Raw genomic sequence first — 19,659 nt, 5'->3', positions numbered from 1 at the left:
TTTTTTAGTTTGTTTTCGTGTTTCAATTAAATGCCGAAAAATGTCGTTATTTTTCTAGAAAACGTCTTCTTGAAAAAACATTATCCCCAAAAGTTATATTTTTCGTAAAACAACTGGAGCTAGCAAATGGCTAATTTCCATCGTCGATTCGTACTCATCGCTTATTTTGAGCATTATACATCGGGAAAATTTCGAAAAAGGGCCCCAAGTCCTCTCTATTTCTCAAAAAAGGGCTTGAAGTGAAATCTGTTTCAAATAAGGGCCCGAAGTGCCCTATTTGTTTCAAAAAAGGGCCTAATCAGGGATATTTTGGTCTTTTGACATTTTCTAATTTTTTCCCATTTTCCTGTCCTTTTTCTCCTCTCTCTCTCTCTCTACGCTCGCCCCTCCTCCTTCTTCGCCTTCCTCCTCCACCACCAACCTCGCCTCCTCCTCTCTCAGCAAATCTACGTCAACAAGCAGCTCGCCTGCAACGACACCACCAACGACAACTTCACCGAGGATTTCGCCTGCAATGGCCTCCGCAACTCCTACCGCTCTTATGTCACCTTTCGATCCACCCCTTCTACGCCTCCTTCGTCTCCATCTCCTACCTCCTCAACTCCCAGCCGATTACAACCTCCATGACAAGAATAAGATGGCCTCCAGTTCATCGAGGACATCACAGCTGTCGACGAGGTCCAGAGGCGGGTCCTCATCGAGATCCTCTGCCACAATGCTCACGTCTTGTACGTGCATCGCCATGGCCTCGACGGCCAGACTGATTGGGAGTCCTTCAAGAAGACCATGCCTGTAATCACCTATGAGGACCTCTAGCCGACCGTCGCTTGTATCGCCCGGGCGATAAGTCTCTGATCCTCTACTCTCACCCCATTTCGGAGTTCCTCACCAAGTACAGAACATGGCAGTTTTCCCGGTTCTTGATTTTTCCGGCGAGTATGGGCCGCTTTTTCGGGTGAAATGGGCAAAAATGGGTGATTCTTGCTTCTTGTCAAGCGTTTGCCGGGTCTTTGGTAAGTTGGGTGGATTCTTGATTTGGTGCGGTTCAGGGACGTCCAGAGGAGAGAGCAGGCTGATGCCCACCATTGAAGAGAAGCTGAGGCCGGCGATGAGTGAGAGAGGGGAGAGGAAAAAGTAAAGGAATAGGAAAACAAAAAAACAAAAAAAATAAATTTTAAAAAGCAAAAGACCAAAATATCCCCGATTAGTCCCTTATTAGAAATAGATTCCACTTCAGGCCCTTTTTTGAGAAATAGAGAGGACTTGGGGCCTTTTTTTGACATTTTCCCTTATACATTTGTGTTTTCTGTCTTTTCCAGTCACATGGGCGTGAATGATAACCATTCTGTTTCGGAAATAGATTTACGGCTAGAAATAGTTTTTTCTATTTCTGTTTCTGAATGAGTTTTTGAGCAAAAAAAAGTGTTTGATAACGATATAAAATTTCTACTTCTGAAAAATGTGTCGGCCGGCTAACGGCGGCGGCCGGCGGCGGCGATCGGCTGCAGCGGGCGGCGACCGGTTGGCGGCGACGAGTATTTGAGAAAAAATGAGATTTCTATTTCTGTTTCTCGAAAAAGTAGAAAATTTTTGTTTCTCATTTTTTCTTCAAATCTATTTACGAAACAATTTTTTGTTTCAGAAATAGAAAAATAGAATTGCGTTACCAAACGGATTTCTGTTCCAGAAATAGGTTTGAAACAGAAATTCTGTTTACGGATGGATTTCATGCACCCCCATACTACGATAGAATCGAGAAATTTTGTTTTTAAAATCGTACGCTTTTATTTTCTTAGTTAAATCAACACTTTCCCAAAATCATATGCTTATAATTCTTGTGACAGATAAAATTTTTTTATATCAATGCTTTTTTTTTCTTTTTTCAATGTTTGATTAATTGCCAGCACTAATGGGCCAAGATAATTAAGATATAAAAGGGCCTCATAGTCCATCCAGCAAAACAGTGGAGGACCCATGCTTTCTTGATGTCCTCCCGGCTCAGTCCCATTTTGTGGTGGTCAACAGTTTTTCAGTTCCTCTTCCCTCTTCTTCCTCTCCGACGACTTGGCGTCTTGGGCGGTCGAACATACCTTAAGAAGCTCTTCTTCGTCGTTTTTCACAAGTTATTTTCTCTCCTCGTAATTCACTGTGACATGATCTCGAAAGCACTCGGCGTATCGAGGGCCTATGCCAAAGCGGCCTCCTCGAGGCGTTCGATCACGTCCCTGCCTCACCTCTCTGAGAGAATTAAGCAAACAGGTTAGCTTCACTATGCAAAACTCCTACATTCTTGTTTTTCTTTTTTTTTTGGGGGGTGGGGCACAATTTCTGCGCTTGTTTGTCTCTGTTTGCGGTGAATAGAAGTCTTATGAAGCACTGGCTTGTGATGAAATGTTAGGTCATTGGGGCTGTTCTTGCAGCAGCAGTATGATATACCTGATAATAACTGCTCTAGTATGGTAGTGTCGTGAATAGTTATGTAATTTAGTGCAACGTCATTGGCTCTCTTGTAATTTGTGTGAAGTGAGAGCTGTTGGAGCGAGGGTTGTTTTTCTTTTTCAAAGAGTTCTTTTTTCGGCTGTTGGTTTGCAGAAAAGGAGATTGTCCAAATGTTCCTGCCACATGATCTCAGAGACGATGCACGAGACTTGCCGAAAGATCCGAGGATATCGAGGTTTTCAAGGAGAGACCTTTCAGTTCGGACGTTGGACGAAAGGTTCATCAGAATTTTGAAGATTTTCAAGTGGGGCCCTGATGCAGAGAAGGCTTTGGAGGTGCTAAAGTTGAGAGTGGACCATCAGCTTGTTCGCGAAATACTGAAGGTCGATGTTGAGATCGGTGTTAAGATTCAGTTCTTCAAGTGGGCTGGAAAGAGGAGGAACTTTGCACACGACGCGAGCACCTATATGGCCTTGATTCGCTGCTTGGACGAAGCTGGGCTGGTTGGTGAGCTATGGAAGATGGTTCAAGAAATGGCTCGGAGTGCAAGCGTGATCAACCCGGTTGAATTATCTGAAATCATCCAAATCTTGGGTAGGGCTAAGATGGTAAACAAGGCTCTTTCGATATTTTACCAAGTCAAAGGACGCAAGTGCAAGGCTACAACAAGCACTTACAATTCTATGATTCTGATGCTAATGCAAGAGGGTCATCATGAAAAGGTTCATGAGCTGTACACAGAGATGTGTACTGATAACAATTGTCTTCCCGATACTGTGACCTACAACACAGTTATATCAGCATCTGCTAAATTGGGTCATGCAGAATCTGCACTTAGGTTATTTGATGAGATGAAGGTGAACGGTTTGCATCCCACTCCAAAGATCTATACGACTTTGTTGGGAATCTATTTTAAATGTGGGGAAGTTGAAAAGGCGTTGAGTCTAGTCCAAGAGATGAGAGACAAGGGTTATGCACTTACTGTTTTTACATACACTGAATTGATTAAGGGGCTTGGCAAGGCTGGGAGGATTGATGATGCCTACAGTGTGTTTATGAGTATGCGAAAAGAAGGCTGTGAAGCTGATGTTGTCTCCATAAACAACACGATTAACATTCTGGGAAGAGCCGGTCGTCTAGATGATGCTATAAAAATCTTTAATGAGATGGAATCCATGCGATGTGCGCCAAATGTCGTGACTTACAACACCATAATTAAGGCTTTGTTTGAATCTAAGGCTCCGGCTTCTGAAGCGGCATCATGGTTTGAGAATATGAAGGCAAATGGTATTGTTCCCAGCTCATTCACTTATTCGATTCTCATTCATGGGTTTTGCAAGGCAAACAGGGTTGAAAAGGCTTTACTACTCTTGGAAGAGATGGATGAGAAAGGTTTTCCTCCTTGTCCGGCTGCCTATTGCAGCCTGATCAACAGTCTTGGAAAGGCGAACCGGCATGAAGCTGCTAACGAGTTATTTCAAGAATTGAGAGAGAATTATGGACGTTTGAGCTCAAGAGTATATGCGGTCATGATTAAACACTACGGAAAAAGTGGACGTCTCAGTGAAGCTGTTGATCTTTTCAATGAGATGAAGATGACAGGTTGCAATCCTGATGTTTATGCTTATAATGCACTCATGTCAGGGATGATTAGGGCTGGGATGATGGACGAAGCCCATTCATTACTTCAGAACATGGAAAAAAATGGCTGCAGCCCAGATATAAATTCACATAACATCATTCTTAATGGCCTGGCAAGGTCTGGTGGGCCAGATCGGGCAATGGAAACGTTTACGAAGATGAAACGTTCGAGGATTAAGCCAGATTCTGTATCTTATAACACTGTACTTGGATGTCTCAGCCGCGCTGGTATGTTTGAGGAAGCTGCAAAGCTTATGAAGGAGATGAAGGCTCAAGGATTTGAATATGACCTCATCACCTACTCATCAATACTTGAAGCAGTTGGTAAAGTCGATGAAGTTCGGGAAGCAGTCTTATGAGAAACATAATTGATCAGACTTTATCTGCATGGTCTATTCTATTGCGAAATCGCCTATCGGACAAGAGACATATTTCCTTGGTCGTCATGTAAGTTTTCTTTGCTGTAGAGCTGCCGTTATTCAAGTAAAACTCCCCTGTTAGGCACTAGTATTGACTACTGACTTTTTTATGTTACTATAATTTGGCTTGGTTTTAAATTAAGGTAAAGCTCGAAAACCAAAAAAGATGGTGAAGAGGACAACTGTTCCTTTGGAAGGCCGCTCTATCCTGGCATGTTTAGAGAGACTTGCAGATAGGCTGTGAATCATGTCTTTGATATGGGCGTCCAAGATCGTGGCATGGATCATTCTGTCTTGAGGATGAGAAAGGTAGAGAAGTACCTGTCCTCATTCATCAGTGGCTTCTCTCATTTTGATGAGTATGAGATGCATGTTCTTGAATTTGGAGAGGGCATTTTGATGCTAGAGATCAGTATCTGGAGACTGATGGTATTAAGAAGATGGAGATGAAGAAGACATATATGCGTTGATGGTTCAAAGAAACAGAAGTTTGACATTGGTGATCTCTTAACAGCGAGCCTTTTTCTTTTCTAGGAAAGTTCTATCAAAATCGCAGTTGGTTGTGAACTTCTGGCTGTTTGGGATTAGCATGTTAATGCAAGATGCCTGGCATGGAGAGAAGGCTGCAGCACATCGCCTACATGGGCTACTTCATCTGTACTTGGTTGGCATGAGATCCAAGCCAGAAGCCATCATATTCTCGAAGTGCCTCGACTCCCTTGTTGCGGGGCTGGTTGGAGATTCATAATTTCAAAGGAGATGGCAATAGAGATTCTTGGGCAACCCACTAACAGGGACAAGTTGGAGGCAGGTCCAAAAGTTGCATTGCATCGCTAGATAGCCTGTCGATGGAAAGTGTGAGGGTGTACTCATTGATGGGGAGGCACTTTGGGAGTAATTCAAGACTCTTGAAGCTCTTTGCATTGTTAAAAGGCAGGTCTGAAATATTCAGGTCCAGGAAATTCTGGATCTCCTGGATTCGTCTATGCATGATTAGTCCACCATACAAAGTGTGATGGCTACAAACCAAGTGGGAAATTTACTTCGTAGACATTGTAATCTGCTTTTCAATATGAAAAGTTACTAAGAAAGTTCATGGTCATTAAGTAACGGGCGTTATCATCTTGGATGAAGTTGCTAATGAATGTGAAAAATCCTTTTGTTCTTACAATGATTATGACTTACTTTATGCATAAAAAGACACTAACGATGGAAAACAGTTACTAAAGCATATGGTTCTTGAAAGTTAACTTTTGACAGTGAAAAAGCACAATAAAAGTGTAAATACTACAAATAACCTAGGAGTTGTACTTACTAAATAACATGAAAAGCTTACTTATAATAATTAGAAAAAATAACTTTTAAATGCAATTTATTTAACTTTGGAAATTGCCACGAAACTTGGAAAAACTGCTAATAAATTATACGGGATGAACTACTTCCACTGTAGAGAAATTTACAAATACTTGAGGAAACCTACTTCTGACACGACAATATCAGGATCTTTTAAGATAACCTCGGAACTCTCTTAGTAACTCTTCATTCGCCAGAGTTTTAAATTGCGATGTAGTAAAGAGAAAGTTGCAGAACATGTGGGAAACATCCCAAGTACTTGATTTGGATAAGGTGGATCATTTGTCCAAACACAGTTCCCATCTATCATAAATTTGAATTTTATGACGTGGGAAGCACGATTTTCACGCGTCTATAAAAGATTAATAAAGCTGAAGTTACGTTTTATCAGTAACACAAACAAATTCGTTGCATTTTTTTGACTGACAATCATGTACCAACAACTAGTATACCTTTTCATAGGTGAGTAAATTCAATCAGGAAAAGCCTATCGTCCTGTTGATGGATCAATGTTGATACTAACTTTTCATATAACAAAGTAAGATTGCGCCCTCTTGATCCGTTTTTAAAAAAGGGTCTATAAAAAGCAACTAACAAAACTTGGTCAACTTAAGAGATTATTTGGAACAGATTTCGTACGGCAATTTCAGTTGTGAAGAAGGGTGTTGTAGCTTTTATAAGGTGTTTGGCAAACATCTCATGGCGGCCTCACCGAGCTTCGAGGAGCTGCATCTTAAAAATATGCAAAACCAAACATCAAAATTACAGCACTTCAAGGCACGGCACCGTGCACAGGACAGTTACAGTCACACGGGGGTCTTATTCCTCACCAATGGCGGAGACATACCTGCCTCTATGAAAGCCAAGGAAGGAGCAAGTTTCTTTTTGTTTTCCCGTATAACTCCCCCAGAGAAACCATATGTAATTGGCAATGGTCTTTTGGGTTCCTAGCAAGTCAAGTTCAGTTCACCGTCAAGCACTTACAAGTGGCCTCTAAAGTGACTAATGTAGATCTGACCCAAACAAAAAAAAAAAAACTAATGTAGTTCAACTTCTCATATTTCCCTTTGAAACAGATGATTTTCAGAGACAACAATGGCACAAGCGCCTCGAGTGATTGAATACCCATCTGCAGTTAATTCAAACGCATCCAAGAAACTAAGAATGAGCACAAGACCTGCAGAACTTATAGATGATGTCTCCATAGAGGAAGGAGCAAAAGTGAGCCGAAAGATTGACCATACCACAATGCGAGGGCTCATCGAAGTCACTGATTTCCAATACAGCAATGAGCACAAGTACCTTCAATCATATTATTGGTTCAGAAACTAGACGTTCAGGGGCCTAACTCAACCAATATTATACACCGGAAGAGGAAGAGTCAACATACTAATCTAATCATAATCCTTATTCAGGTAAAGATGTCACCCGCTGGCATTCTCAGCAGAGAGATCATTCTCGCCATCGTCGCCTTGCCTTATTCTTGCAATCTCGGCTTGAGCTCTCTCCATTATCTGCTTCCTTTGAACTTCCAGATCCCGCTGAAAATCCATCCTCATCTTCTCCAGTTCCACCATCTGCTGCCTCTTACTATTCTCAATCTTCTCGTAGATCTTACTAAATTTCGTCACTGACTCCGCAAGCAATTTGATCGAAGCCCCATCACTGGACTCTCTTCCAGATTTTCTCTTCTTTGGTGGAAGGCCATCTGAATCATCTCCCCCTTTGTCAGAAGACTCCGAGTTCCCAGGACTGTCCCTCATCTCATCCATTCCATTAGCACGGTTCAGGTAAACCCTAGGGTTCATGAAGACGTACTCCCCAGAGTCGACCCCACAAGACAAAGCAGTTTGTTGCGAGGGTGATGAGCACATTAACATGTCCATCTTCTTGAAATAGACCCATTTGCTGGAGACACCACAGGTCTCCACAAATTTAGCTTTCTCCTTCTTGTACTTTTTCTTCAATGTATCTAATCGGTTTCTGCATTGACTCTCTGTCCTGTCAACTTTGGATACCTCAGCCACCTTTTCTGCGACTTCTTGCCACTCATCAGACCGAAGACTCTTCCTCCCACGTTGAAGAAACCGCTCGCCCCAAGCTTCAAGTAAAACAACTGTCTCATGTTCAGTCCAATCCGTGAGAGAATTCCGGCCACCAGTAGGTGGCAGTGGTTTCGGGACTGGTGGAGGCACATCTTGAGGTGGTGGTACACGAGGAGCAAACTCATAACTAGAAACCAAACTCTTCAGCTTCCGCCTTTTGGGGCGCCTTTCTGGGTCATTCGCTCTTCTAGCTTGGTTCTTCTGCAGGTCATCGTCGTCGTCGTCATCGTCATCTGAGAAATCATCTTCGTCGTTGTCATCGTCTTCGTCATCTTCATCTTCCACATTCTTGACAGTTTGCCTGTTGCCATTCATGTGATCTTTATCATCTTCTTCTTCTCCCAACTCTTCCTCTTCATCCTCTTCATCACCATCATCCTCATCCTCATCATCTACGTATTGGTTATTGACTGGCTTAGAATATGGAGGAGTTCCAACAGGAAGCTTTTGGGAATTTGAGGAACCATATGCCTGTGGCTGATCTGCACCATGCGAATGAGGGGGGTACCCAGCATCATCCTCAGCGTGGTCCATCTAATCACCGTCCAATCTCGTGAAGGACAATATTTCACTGCAAGGCAACCCAAAAAACTCCAACCTCTCTTTCTTCACCACATAAAAGCCAAAGTCTCTGCTCACGTGAGTACTTCAGTTCTTACTTTAAGACCACAGAATCCCCTATAACAGCAGCAAACAATAGGAATAATTTAAGGGGAAAGGAACCGAAAAATGATACCCAAATGGGAAACGAGAAATTTTTTCACTTTCCATTAGATATAAAATCTATACCTTAGTATAATTCAATTGAAAACTGCACAAGATACAGCAAGCTAATTACGCTTATTCTAACAACATTCAACACTTGCAGTATAACATTAGCTAATTAACTTCTCTAAACTAGCTCTAAATCCACTTAGCCGCTAATCAGCCATATTCAGATTCACTGACCAGTGACCTCACAGAGCCCATCTTTCTTTAAGTGGCAAATGACAAGCTCACTTTTTTTTCCCCTTTCTGACGATTCAACCCCCCGACAAAACCAAACAGCACATACCCAAATTAGCTACCCATCAGCTCATACGAACGGAAAGTCGAGGCCAAAAACCAAAGTGGAGCTCAAAGATCTTACCTCGGCCGAGAACAAATCCGCAGCCTTGGAAGAAGTCCGAAGTATCCAGCACCCACAGCTTCTTTCGTAACAGTTCCACTCATTTTGCGAGGAGATTCATGTTGGAGACGAAGAATATGTCGTGGAGAATACGGAGCGAAAGAAGAAATCGTGGACGGAGCAAGAACTGGAAACGAATTAGGTGAAAGCAAATCGAGAGTGAGAAGCGAGAGGAAAATGATGATTCCGGAGATAAAAGAGGGTCGTGCTATCTTGCGCCGAGGCGTTTCCTGTACTCTTTGGGCCTCAAGGTCCAACTCTAGCAGGCTTCACTAGGCCCATTCTTTTTCCAAATTAGCCATTTTTACTTTTGAATAATTTTATCCTTAGTGAAATATATATATACATACATATATATTATGAATTGGAAAGATATATTATAAAAATAAAAAAAGATTCTATCACTTCGGAGTAACTTAAGAAACTACATTCAAACTAAACTATATCATTTAGAAATATATTTAACGGTATTTTCGGTTGTAAGTTTATTTAATTTTGGCTAAGCTAATTCCCAAGATCACATCGTCTTATCCTTCATGGAAGAATTATTTTGTCGTGATACAAAATGCAACGAATATTTTTGTGAAAAATATCATTGAAAGAAACTGCCTCAAATATCACAGAGAAATATCCATGGAAGGTTTTGGTAATTATTGTTCCATCTCTTAAGAGGGATACAAATTTTCCATCTCATGAGTTGATAATACAATGGGCGCTATGTTGATTTTCATTTCGAGATATAGCAAATGCGCGCACGCATGGCGTGCGGAAAACAAATCGTAATATGAAAAATTAAGCAAAATTATGGTGTGCCGAGATATTTGAATCTTCTAAAAGTATTATTGGCAAAATTATGAATATAAAGATATTTTAAGATTTGAAAAATTTCAGAGAGATTGTTATAGGATAAAATTTATCCAAATTTTGATATCGAGACACGGGAGAGTTAACATCCAATAATGAATGCCCGCATTTACGTATGGACATAAAGTTTCGGGAGATAATTGGGAAAAAGACAAGAAATAGGATTAAAGATCCATTAAAAATAGGAGATGCTCGGTCTTATATAGTATGCACATTTTCCTAAATATATAGTTAGACAAATGACATTATTCTATTTTTTTTTTTTGGTTGGGCTCACAATAAATAAAAAGAAAACATCATGCCTAAATTGGACCAACCAGCAAATAATAAAAAATGCAAAAAAAAAATGAAAAAAAAAGGTTTCGACAAAAAAAAAGGGGAAAAAAGGAGAAGAAAAAAAGACGTACGAGGAAGAAAGGAGGAGGAGAAGTGTGATCTCGGCTTTTGCGGCTTCTCAATCCTTTTCTCTCTCTTTTGTGTGTGCTTCTCTGACTACGCGCTCTTTCTGCTGTAGCATCAAATCGTAATCGTTCATAAATTTCGTCTTTTTATCGAATCACAACCACTGCAATTCGGTTTCATATCGATGCCCCGAGTGATCTCGGGTTTCGGATCCAGGTCGGCGCGGTGGGCATCGGCTCACTGTTGTAGAAGCGATGCGGTTCGTGTCGGATTCCATGGATGAGATTCGGTTTACTGCGGATTTCGGCTTCGATGAGCGTTTCTAGGAGTGCAGGCTTGGGAATGCTCGGATTTGACTTCGAGGGCTCTGAGTTTTGATCGAATTGGGGTTCGATTAGAGTTTCTGGTGGAGTTTTGGTTGATTTGGGAGAGGCAGGGGAAGCAGTCATGTTCTATGGTGCAGTAGCGTGGGACCCTTGGCTCATTGTTGCCCAAATTGTCTGTCTTCAATGCTTGTATTACCTCACGCTAGGGTTGTTCCTGTCGCTCCTCGTCGGGACTCGAGTCTCGCGCATGAGCCTCGTCTACTTCTTTGACTTTGCGGCTGTGTCCACGTCCACGGTGACTGGGTGGTCCGTCATCGCTTGTTTCGTGCTCACTGCAGTTGCAGGGTGAGATTGAAATTATCTTTTTTTAGCATATTTTGATTTTATGTTGTTGCAATTATGTCTTGTAGCTCTTTCGTTTTCATGTGAATTTTTGATTGTTATGGAGTGTGGATGAGTGCTCTAACTTAAAAGAATGTGTGCATGTATGACCTCAATAACAATGCTAACTCAGGTTAAACTTTATGCTGCTCTCACTCTCTATGTTGCTTTTTCATGTCTTTGGTTCCATCCGGTTGGTTTTTATTATCTAGTCGATAAAATTAGCTGCCACACTTGTTCCACTGCTTTGGGACTGTTGGAATAACGTCTTTTCTGGTTGAGCAATCATCCATGATTCCGAATTTATTCTCTTCTAGTAAGGAGAAATGGATTGGCATGGTTTATTATTGCCCCGCTCTTACTTTGACCTGATACATTGGTAACCATATATCGAACTGATTTTTCCCCCCTCTTCCATAGTTCAATACTTAGCTTTGCTATCCTATCAAGTTGTTTTATACAACATTTTTCAGGTCATTTTCTGCTAGACAGTTAGCATATGACTGTCCTTTGGAATGTAAGTTGAGTTAAATTGCGAAAATGATATAATTCACTATATGAAGCTTAGCTGTGGGGGAAAACGTTGATTTTGTTCACCAAAAGAAGAACAGGAATTGCATTGAAGAGTTATTAAACGAGACAATTGGGTTGATAAGGTTTATGTTCCTTGACTGAATAATTGAAAGATCATCTTGTGACATTCATTCTTGGTTTGTCATGGTGTCAAGGGAAAGTTTGTTACGTCCATGTTAGAATCCCTTTTGTAAACTGCACTCAGGAACAATTAATTGTTTGTGCAGTAAATTTATTTGGTTTCACTTTGGATCTGATCGTGTATGCAGTGGTTTAGTTAATAGTAGATTTCCTAGTTTTTTCCCCCAAATGACCCCCTCTAGTTTTGTTTTCTCTCAATCGTCATGAAGACACTCCGTATCTTGGCCTCTTCACTAGTCCATTTTGTGACTCTAAGAATCACTAAAAAAGCGTTGTCATATGTCCAAATGTATTAGACACAGTTGCCTAGACTGCTCAGTAGCTATGTGACAAAAAGAAAAAGAAGAATCTGCGACTTGGTACCTGAAGACATGATTTGTCTGTAAAGTTCAAATCCAGATGCAGTGATGGGACCACCTTTTAATTTTCGTTTGAAGAAAAGACACCCATGACTTGTTCACCCTTTGAGTCTGCTGTTATCAGTCATTCAAGCTAATGATCAGATGTCTTTGAATGTATGTGCTTGAGATAACCGGATGTGACAGTGTAACTCTGAGGTCTTTAACCGGACCTTTTACCATGTCATTCCATCTATAGTTCTCTTATTTGCTGTAACATTGGGCTCGCTCCATATGCTGCTAATATATTAAACATAGATATGAAAACAGAATCCTTAGGGTATAACAGGTGCTTTGTGAATTGTAAATCTTAAACTTGTTTTATGGAGGGAGAACGTATCTTATCTACTGTCTACGTGCTTATGAAGGCAGAAAGTTACTACAGTTTCTTATATTGAATTTGGTTATCTTGATGCAGAGCTGGATATATGCTTTATCTAATTGAGAGGGCTAAGAAATGCCCGGACTTTTCTGCCACTTTATTTATCATTCATCTCTTGATATGCATCATATATGGAGGTTGGCCTTCCTCAATAACGTGGTGGGTAGTTAATGGCACTGGACTTGCAGTGATGGCTCTACTAGGTGAATATTTGTGCATCAAGCGTGAACTGCGGGAAATTCCCATTGCACGGTATCGTCCACGTAAGGCATTTTTCTACTCTTTGAACTAACTCAATGGAAGAGTTTCTGATAATGTCTTTGTTAAGTTCCCCATTATTCGAGACTTGTTTGTTAGGATTTGACCTATTTGTACGTCTCTCATTTGCTTCCCTCTGCAATGGCGCATCAAAGCAATGCTTAAGAGTCGTCTTTAGCTTTTCTATCTTGTGCTTTCTCAATGATAGTTGGAAAAGATATTGCTTTCTGTCTATTTATTTTTTGTTAAAGTTTTACTAGCTTTCTTTAGTTCACTGTTTTGAGCTGGGATCGTTGGTGCAGCTGTTTGACCAACTGGAGAAGCGCTACCAACAAAAACAAGTTTCATTGGAGTATATGGGCTATTCCTCTGGATGATGCTCTGGATGCTATCCTATACCAAATTAGGATAGGTTAGATTGTGCACGATGGTTGTAGACCAAATCGACAACAACAATGAGCATGCTGGGGTCAGAATTGTGCTCGTGGGATAAGGTCAAGCTGATGAAAATGATTGTTTTGGATATTTTTTAATATGCAATTAGTTGTCTTTGAGAAATCGATGCCAATTGTGCTTCTTGCAATTATTGGTAAGGATGAAATGTCCAGTCTTAGAGTCCATACCTTTCAAATGAAATTTTCATTATTTTCTGCAACTTAAGCATGTCAACTTTTGGTTTGAAGGGTGCTGTCTGAGTAATCGTGGATTGACTGACGTAGACTATCGAGAACACGCTTGTGTCAATAAAAGGTTGAGCCTCTTTAACCAGCTGAACTTATTAATGAGAGGGACTTCCATGCCTGCTTCTACTGGGCAGCTTAACCTTTTCCACATCTCTCTCTCTCTCTTGCTGTTGTATGCAGTGTGACTCATGCTGGATCTTACTGTTAAATCCTCCAAAAATTTACGAACAAGGATGCCATGAGCTCTTGAAATGATTTTGACACAGTGGAGGTACAAGCTTCTTGATTGATTGGCAAGTTTGTATGTAATTGGCAGCCAATGCATACGAACCTAGTCCCAATAGTTCCGTCTTGTCTTTGCTTTTGTGTCATCATACATGTGAGAGCGGGGAGGTTTATTTAGGCCAGACGCAATCAATGGTTTGGACTATCAAAATTGGAACCACAGCGTTTTCAAGCTGAGATTTTTTCTTCTGGTTGCAGTTTGCAAGCATGGACAAGAGAAAGATGCATAATTTTTCTTTTGTGGCAGGTGAGAAGATGCGTGAACTGGTATGAATTGTTTTTTGCATGGATTTTGCAGTGCCAAGAACAACCAAGTAATAGTCCTGTCTAGCGAATGTCTAAATTTAGCAAGAGCAAAGCTGTCAGGATCGCTCACCAAGTTAAACCTTGAAGACTAGAATTCGAAGCTTTTTAGTCGACAACTATAGCCTAAAAGGTTGATTTTTGAGGAACCAAAGTGCTTAGAAAATAATGGCAACAGAACCAAGTTAAACCTTGAAGACTAGAAATCGAAGCTTTCGGCTGTTTTAAGTCTTGGAGGAAAGAAATATGAAAATCTCTTTAAGGAAGAGCATGGCTTTCTTCTTCCTCTCGGGGTAGCAAACTGTAACCGCGATTACGAAAATTTCCGGCGAAAAAAGGAAAGGGAAATGAACAAAGACTTTAAGTCCTCTCTTCACTAGTGCAACAAAGACTTTTTAAGTCCTCTCTTCACTTGTGCCCTTCCCCGACATAGGCGCCAAGCTGTCCAGTACTCACGGTTGGCACTTCCACAGTGAAGAAATGTCGGCAACAGCTTCTCCGATGGTCATGTACAATCCGTTCAACCCAAAACTGTCGAGCGTCTGTGATTTGTGTAGCTTCTCCATCACATTCCCCACAGGACTTGCCAAAACAAGCTACAAGAAAGACAAGAAGACAGCACATCGGAGAATTAAGAACTTGTTCTTTGCCTTTGTGTCATCCAAAGCCTGACAAAGTTCACAACTTCAACATGAGTTGTACCTTGAGAGATCTCTTCTCCACCATCTTCCTGATTTCCACTAATGCTTCGATGCCACTCGTGTCTATGGAAGTGACAGCTGCGGAAAAATTATGAGACCCGTCATTTTTCTCAATCGACAAGGGAGGACTAAACAAGCAGAATGTAAGCTGAAGGGTTAAAAAATTTTATGTGCTTTGCATAAAGGAATTCAAAACTAATATATTGAGCAAGCATGCTCTTACAGAAAGAATCCACATGAACTAGAAGAAAGTTGTTAAAAGAAGTAAAAACTCTTCATGGATCACATGAATTCTCATGAAAAAAAGTCCAACTTAATGCATTTCTTTGATTCTGTCACTAGAAGAAACTTATTTGCTAAAATATCACTGTTGGCTTCAAAATCTCAGCATTATTTTGTTGGAGTGTGACAAGATGTTGCAGGAAGTATATGCAAAATGTTTTAGTCGGTGGAAGTGCGAAGGTAGTACCCGCCATGTCGAGAATAAGGCATTTCAGCGCACTCCAATTGTTCTCTTTTATCCATTCTTCCTCCTCTCGCACCCATCTCATGATCCTGCATTCGAGATTTTCGATTACAACCACAAAGAAAATGCTTTTAACCAGGAGAAAGCTACTCCTTTGGGAATGTGCATGATGTTTGAAACCTATAAAGGACAGGAAGCTTCAAATATTTTGACCAATATAAGTTTTTTCCATCTAGATCTGCTGATGACTCTGAAGAGGTGTCAAGAAGCCTGACCTCTCCTGCAGGTAGGTGGAATTGGCGAAGTAGATCGGAGATTCAACAGCAAGTATTAGAAAAGAGGGAACTCTTGATGCTTCTCTGTATCTGCTGAGGCTTTGGTATGTATGAGTTCCCGGAATATTTCCCAATACCAGGGTGTTTGGCCTAGTGACATGCAAGAGAATCTTGAAGACAGATACTCCAACCTGAATTTCCAAAAAATGTCAAGTCAACCAAACTAGGTTGCTTAAAGAAGCTACTGTATTATTAAAGTCTCCTCCTTAAAGTTTAAGATAAGTTAAAAAATTGTAACGCCTTCTAAGATGAACGTAGCTCAGAAAGTTGGAACAAGTTTCAAGTGCGAGAGACTCACAGCAGTGGCTAGACCCAAGGGCACAGAGATGAAAAGGACACCCACAAAGGAGCATAAACATGCCAGAAAGTCAAGCTTGTCAACTTTCCACAACCGAAAGGCAGCCTGATAATCAATCAGACCGATCACGGCTGAAATGATGATAGCAGCTAAGATGACATTGGGAGTGTAGTGAAAGAGTGGCATAAGGAAAAGCAGAGTAACTAGCACTGCTGTAGCCATAACTATGTTCGAATTTGCCGTTTGCGCCCCCGCATTATAGTTTACTGCAGACCGGGAAAACGACCCTGAAAATGATAGAAGAGGTACAGTCGTTAGAACTGCTAAAACGGAACTCCATTTTTCTCGAGGAGGAGACATAATCAGGTGCTTTCAACATATTCACCAATCATCCTCTCACAATTTTATGTGGACTGCTCTCTCGTGGGACCCGCTATCATGCGAAAAGAGGAGTATATTCTAAAACTAAGGTGACAGTTGGTCATACAAAATCCTGTGCATGCAAAACAAAGAAAACCTAGTTATGCAAAGAAGTAAAACAAGAACCTGTGGTGACAAAACATGAGGAACAGGAGCCGGCAATGTTCATCAAGCCAATAGCCATCATTTCTTTGTTTCCATCAACTTGGTAATTTTTCATAGTGGCAAATGTTCTTCCGACTGCAATTCCTTCCTGTTCAGATGTCATGAAGAATAGGATAAGTATATGCAACGGTAAAAAAATCTGTGTCTGATGAGTCAATCAATCGCAATACGCATATGTGATGCAAAATTCTTACAGCTAGAGATAAAATTCCAGTTATAATGCCAGTTTTGATAGCAAGAGCTAGATAAGGGCCACTCAGGTATAGCATGTTTGATGAAGGCGGATTCAGACCCTTTGGCAAGAGGCCAATCTGTGCATAACAGTAAGTTTAGTCAATAAATTCCCGAACATGAAAATAGCAAACATTAATTAGGTATTCTGCTATGAATACGTCAAAAAACTGTGAGTAAACCTCAGTTCATACAATTGAGATTCCACGAGCTTTTGATCTGAGGAGGAAAACTAGAATAGTTGACAAAACCACTGATGTTAAAGGGGCGGCTGCTGAAATCCAGAAGAGCTTTGGTCTTTTAATGCTCTGTGACCATTTGATGGAAACTCAATGGTTAGACTATACGAATGAGTCGATCATTCGACATAATTATGGCTAGCAAAATGAATGTTTGGCCGAGATAAACTTACAATATTCCTCGCTGTCAACAAAAACATTAAGAAACCGACTCCCATGACGACACTTTGCCAGGACCACTGCAAGTCACGAGAGTAACTTATGTAAAGGATCTTTTGCCAAAGAAGGCGGGAATAAGTTGGAATTGACCCCATAAGCGAATTTGATAAAGGATTATACAAGTCGAAATTACCAAATGAACAGATTTCATAAGATCCATACTTCAAATCGTATTCCCCTCAGTTCCAAGATCATATTGCACAAGAATTGCCAGAATTTTCCTTTGAAAAAATTAAAATGCTGTCTGTCTGTTGCGGTGTTATTACACATTCTGGTCTCTTTTCTTTCTTGAGATACAGATATGATGCTAAAGAGAATAATATCACTCATTCGAATTCCAATAAGAAATATGTGAAGTAGCTCTATATCATGTATGAAGATTCCCGTTAGGCTTGCCAAAAGAAATCAAGAAGGAAAAGAAAGTGAGATGGATTACCTCGTCTTTTTGTTTGAAGACAGAGGCCATAACAGGAACAAATTGCATCTTGGTGGTGAAGTGGACAATCCCAAGCAAGCCTTTCAACTGCTGCAATGACACTATAACTGCAGCCCCGGCCATAAAACCAACCAGTGTCGCTTTGGACAGAAAATCAATGACAAATCCTAACCTGTAAATTATGTAATCAAACTCAGTCAATTCTGTATTATTGTCTCTTCCTTCATTGATACTTCCTACAGTTTAACTCAACTCCTCTGGGGAACTCTTACTGTGGAATTACAGTTCTCTGTCAAAATTTACTTCCAAACAATTTTGGACAAGAAAAGAAAAAAATTGGTTGGATAAGTGATACCTCAAGAGACCCAAAGAAGCCTGAAATAGACCGGCGAAGAAGGTGGCTGTGAAGGCCAATTTGAGATACAGAATTGGCTCTTGACTATAAGACACTGTCTCACTGAGCATGGAGCCCATGACTAGAGAAGCAATTGACACAGGTCCAACAGCGAGGTGCCTGGAGCTTCCAAGGATTGAATATATCAACGGCGGAACAAAGCTTGAATCTGCATGAACGAAACACAGTTAAATTAAGTATGAAACTGCAGATCCAAAAAAGCTCATCTAGTTTCATGTACTTGTGACAGCAAGACAGAAAAAGAAAAGAATGATTCAATCGACACTCACATAATCCTACAATAGGCGGCAAATTCGCAAGTTTTGCATAGCTGATTCCCTGCAATGCAAGACACAGGTATTGAGATGACCCCAAATCCAAATTCTAATCAGGATTGCCAGAAAAAAGAAAAGAAAAGATAAAGACTAGAGAAAGAAGAAAAGGAAGAAATGGACTATGCATTAGTATTTCTTTCACAAAAGGGAAAAAAAAGAAAACAGCCAGAAAATTCAAGAACCTCAACTAAGTCATTTTACAGGATAATTGTATCTAGCAGACAATTTAACTCCTCGTTTAATTCATCACCGTCATAACATCGAGCCCTCTTCCAGGAAATCAATAATGACAAAAGGGAATTCAAAAGTTAACCAAGGCATACCTGCACCATGTCAGAACCAGACAAAAGCATTTAACTGAAAAGACCCAGAAAACTGACTGAACCGACTGAATCACGAAACCGTATAATCAACAAACCAAATCAACCAACTTTGAATTCCTATGAAAGCTAATTGACACACACTAAACGGAAACTTGAACCACTAAATTCTCTGAGAAACACCGAAACCTCAAATCTCCATGCACACACAAAAACAAAACAGAGTCTCTTTCTCACTCACTCACTCACTCACTCACTCACCTGTGGGATCGCAAGGCTAGCAATGGTGAGGCCGGAGATGACGTCAGACCGAAACAGCCTTCGATCATACTCAGGCGCCCACTGAAAAATGGGGAACAAGTACTGAAGACCCAGGACGAGTTTCCTCAGTGATGTCTGGTTCTTGAACCTGTGGAGCGGGTCGTCAGGGAAGAAGATCTCAGAGAGCCTGTGCTTGAGTTTCTGGAATGTGGTGGCTTTGGGTGGCAAGCAAACTCTGTGCACTTCCAAGGGTGGTGATGACGGTGTCGTCTCTGGGGTGGAGACTCCGATGATGGTGGCCTCATTGCCTGAGAAGTTCTCTACTCTGTTTGAATTCAGACCCATTTCAGAAAACAAATTTCTGCTGATGGTATGTGTAAGAGAGACTCAGGAAGCGCTTGTTGAAGGACCAAGGCATTGCATGGCGTGCTTTTATAGCGTAAAAAGGAGGGACTTTGAAGAGAGAGAGAGAGAGGGAAGAGGGTATGTGTCAGGGATGTAGTTAATGAGAAGCTGCAGTTAGTAAGTGTAAGTTACTTCATCCCCAGGGGTAGTTCGGTCATTTTGTTCCGGATTTTCCTGGAACCGTCGTAAATTTCTTTGATAGTGGAGATTTTGACCGTGTTGCAATTTCTCACGAAAATGAAATTTGTTCAACATGACAAATTTTGGCAAGGAATTGAAAGAATTGGATTAGAGGTGGCATCATTTAATAAAA

At 40.9% G+C, this 19,659-nt stretch overlaps 4 protein-coding genes across 8 annotated transcripts; 2 read left to right on the top strand and 2 right to left on the bottom strand.

Annotated features, from left to right (window-relative positions):
* Positions 1-1,995: 1,995 nt before the first annotated feature.
* On the top strand, positions 1,996-5,667 carry LOC115737887 (pentatricopeptide repeat-containing protein At3g16010). Of its 3 annotated transcripts, none has more exons than XR_004015074.2 (3): positions 1,996-2,259; positions 2,593-4,527; positions 4,643-5,667. XR_004015074.2 is itself a non-coding variant. In XM_030670290.2 (2 exons), exons 1-2 carry the CDS (start codon positions 2,154-2,156, stop codon positions 4,437-4,439), a joined length of 1,953 nt encoding a protein of 650 aa, XP_030526150.1. In that variant the 5' UTR covers positions 1,996-2,153; the 3' UTR covers positions 4,440-5,667. The 3 variants fall into 3 exon arrangements, 1 of the variants encoding a protein (XP_030526150.1); XR_004015075.2 differs by having other exon boundaries at positions 4,638-5,667; XM_030670290.2 differs by having other exon boundaries at positions 2,593-5,667.
* A 1,361-nt stretch (positions 5,668-7,028) lies between these two features.
* LOC115737889 (trihelix transcription factor ASIL2-like) lies at positions 7,029-9,305 on the bottom strand. Of its 2 annotated transcripts, none has more exons than XM_030670291.2 (2): positions 9,087-9,305; positions 7,029-8,635 (listed from the first exon to the last, which is right to left on the bottom strand). In XM_030670291.2, exon 2 carries the CDS (start codon positions 8,489-8,491, stop codon positions 7,277-7,279), a length of 1,215 nt encoding a protein of 404 aa, XP_030526151.1. In that variant the 5' UTR covers positions 8,492-8,635; positions 9,087-9,305; the 3' UTR covers positions 7,029-7,276. The 2 variants fall into 2 exon arrangements, with proteins under 2 accessions (XP_030526151.1, XP_030526152.1); XM_030670292.2 differs by lacking the exon at positions 9,087-9,305 and adding an exon at positions 8,906-8,990.
* A 1,137-nt stretch (positions 9,306-10,442) lies between these two features.
* Positions 10,443-13,659, top strand: LOC115737897 (protein SYS1 homolog). 2 transcript variants are annotated; one of them, XM_048284734.1, is made up of 3 exons: positions 10,443-11,062; positions 12,629-12,844; positions 13,153-13,659. In XM_048284734.1, exons 1-3 carry the CDS (start codon positions 10,839-10,841, stop codon positions 13,265-13,267), a joined length of 555 nt encoding a protein of 184 aa, XP_048140691.1. In that variant the 5' UTR covers positions 10,443-10,838; the 3' UTR covers positions 13,268-13,659. The 2 variants fall into 2 exon arrangements, with proteins under 2 accessions (XP_048140691.1, XP_030526167.1); XM_030670307.2 differs by having other exon boundaries at positions 12,629-12,855.
* An 853-nt stretch (positions 13,660-14,512) lies between these two features.
* LOC115737886 (probable sulfate transporter 3.4) lies at positions 14,513-19,372 on the bottom strand. The gene is made up of 13 exons (XM_030670289.2): positions 18,942-19,372; positions 18,316-18,364; positions 17,987-18,194; positions 17,632-17,803; positions 17,150-17,215; positions 16,932-17,045; positions 16,701-16,817; positions 16,468-16,594; positions 15,922-16,208; positions 15,564-15,754; positions 15,292-15,377; positions 14,824-14,900; positions 14,513-14,717 (listed from the first exon to the last, which is right to left on the bottom strand). Exons 1-13 carry the CDS (start codon positions 19,284-19,286, stop codon positions 14,574-14,576), a joined length of 1,983 nt encoding a protein of 660 aa, XP_030526149.1. The 5' UTR covers positions 19,287-19,372; the 3' UTR covers positions 14,513-14,573.
* Between the last annotated feature and the right edge of the window lie 287 nt (positions 19,373-19,659).

This window comes from Rhodamnia argentea, chromosome 8 (genome assembly GCF_020921035.1).
Source record: "Rhodamnia argentea isolate NSW1041297 chromosome 8, ASM2092103v1, whole genome shotgun sequence".
Classification (NCBI taxonomy): domain Eukaryota; kingdom Viridiplantae; phylum Streptophyta; class Magnoliopsida; order Myrtales; family Myrtaceae; genus Rhodamnia; species Rhodamnia argentea.
The sequence above is the reverse complement of the archived record's forward strand: the minus strand, read 5'-3'. Positions and strand labels throughout refer to the sequence as shown.

Bases quoted from the DNA above. Each gene is read 5' to 3' on its own strand.
- LOC115737886 (XM_030670289.2), bottom strand. From the start codon at position 19,286: ATGGGTCTGAATTCAAACAGAGTAGAGAACTTCTCAGGCAATGAGGCC. The intron at 18,365-18,941 runs GTGAGTGAGTGA...CTTGCATTGCAG, and splicing joins CTAGCCTTGCGATCCCACAG to GGAATCAGCTATGCAAAACT. The intron at 18,195-18,315 runs GTGAGTGTCGAT...TCGTTCATGCAG, and splicing joins GCCGCCTATTGTAGGATTAT to ATTCAAGCTTTGTTCCGCCG.
- LOC115737897 (XM_048284734.1), top strand. From the start codon at position 10,839: ATGTTCTATGGTGCAGTAGCGTGGGACCCTTGGCTCATTGTTGCCCAA. The intron at 11,063-12,628 runs GTGAGATTGAAA...ATCTTGATGCAG, and splicing joins GTGCTCACTGCAGTTGCAGG to AGCTGGATATATGCTTTATC. The intron at 12,845-13,152 runs GTATCGTCCACG...TCGTTGGTGCAG, and splicing joins CGGGAAATTCCCATTGCACG to CTGTTTGACCAACTGGAGAA.
- LOC115737887 (XM_030670290.2), top strand. From the start codon at position 2,154: ATGATCTCGAAAGCACTCGGCGTATCGAGGGCCTATGCCAAAGCGGCC. The intron at 2,260-2,592 runs GTTAGCTTCACT...GTTGGTTTGCAG, and splicing joins TGAGAGAATTAAGCAAACAG to AAAAGGAGATTGTCCAAATG.
- LOC115737889 (XM_030670291.2), bottom strand. From the start codon at position 8,491: ATGGACCACGCTGAGGATGATGCTGGGTACCCCCCTCATTCGCATGGT.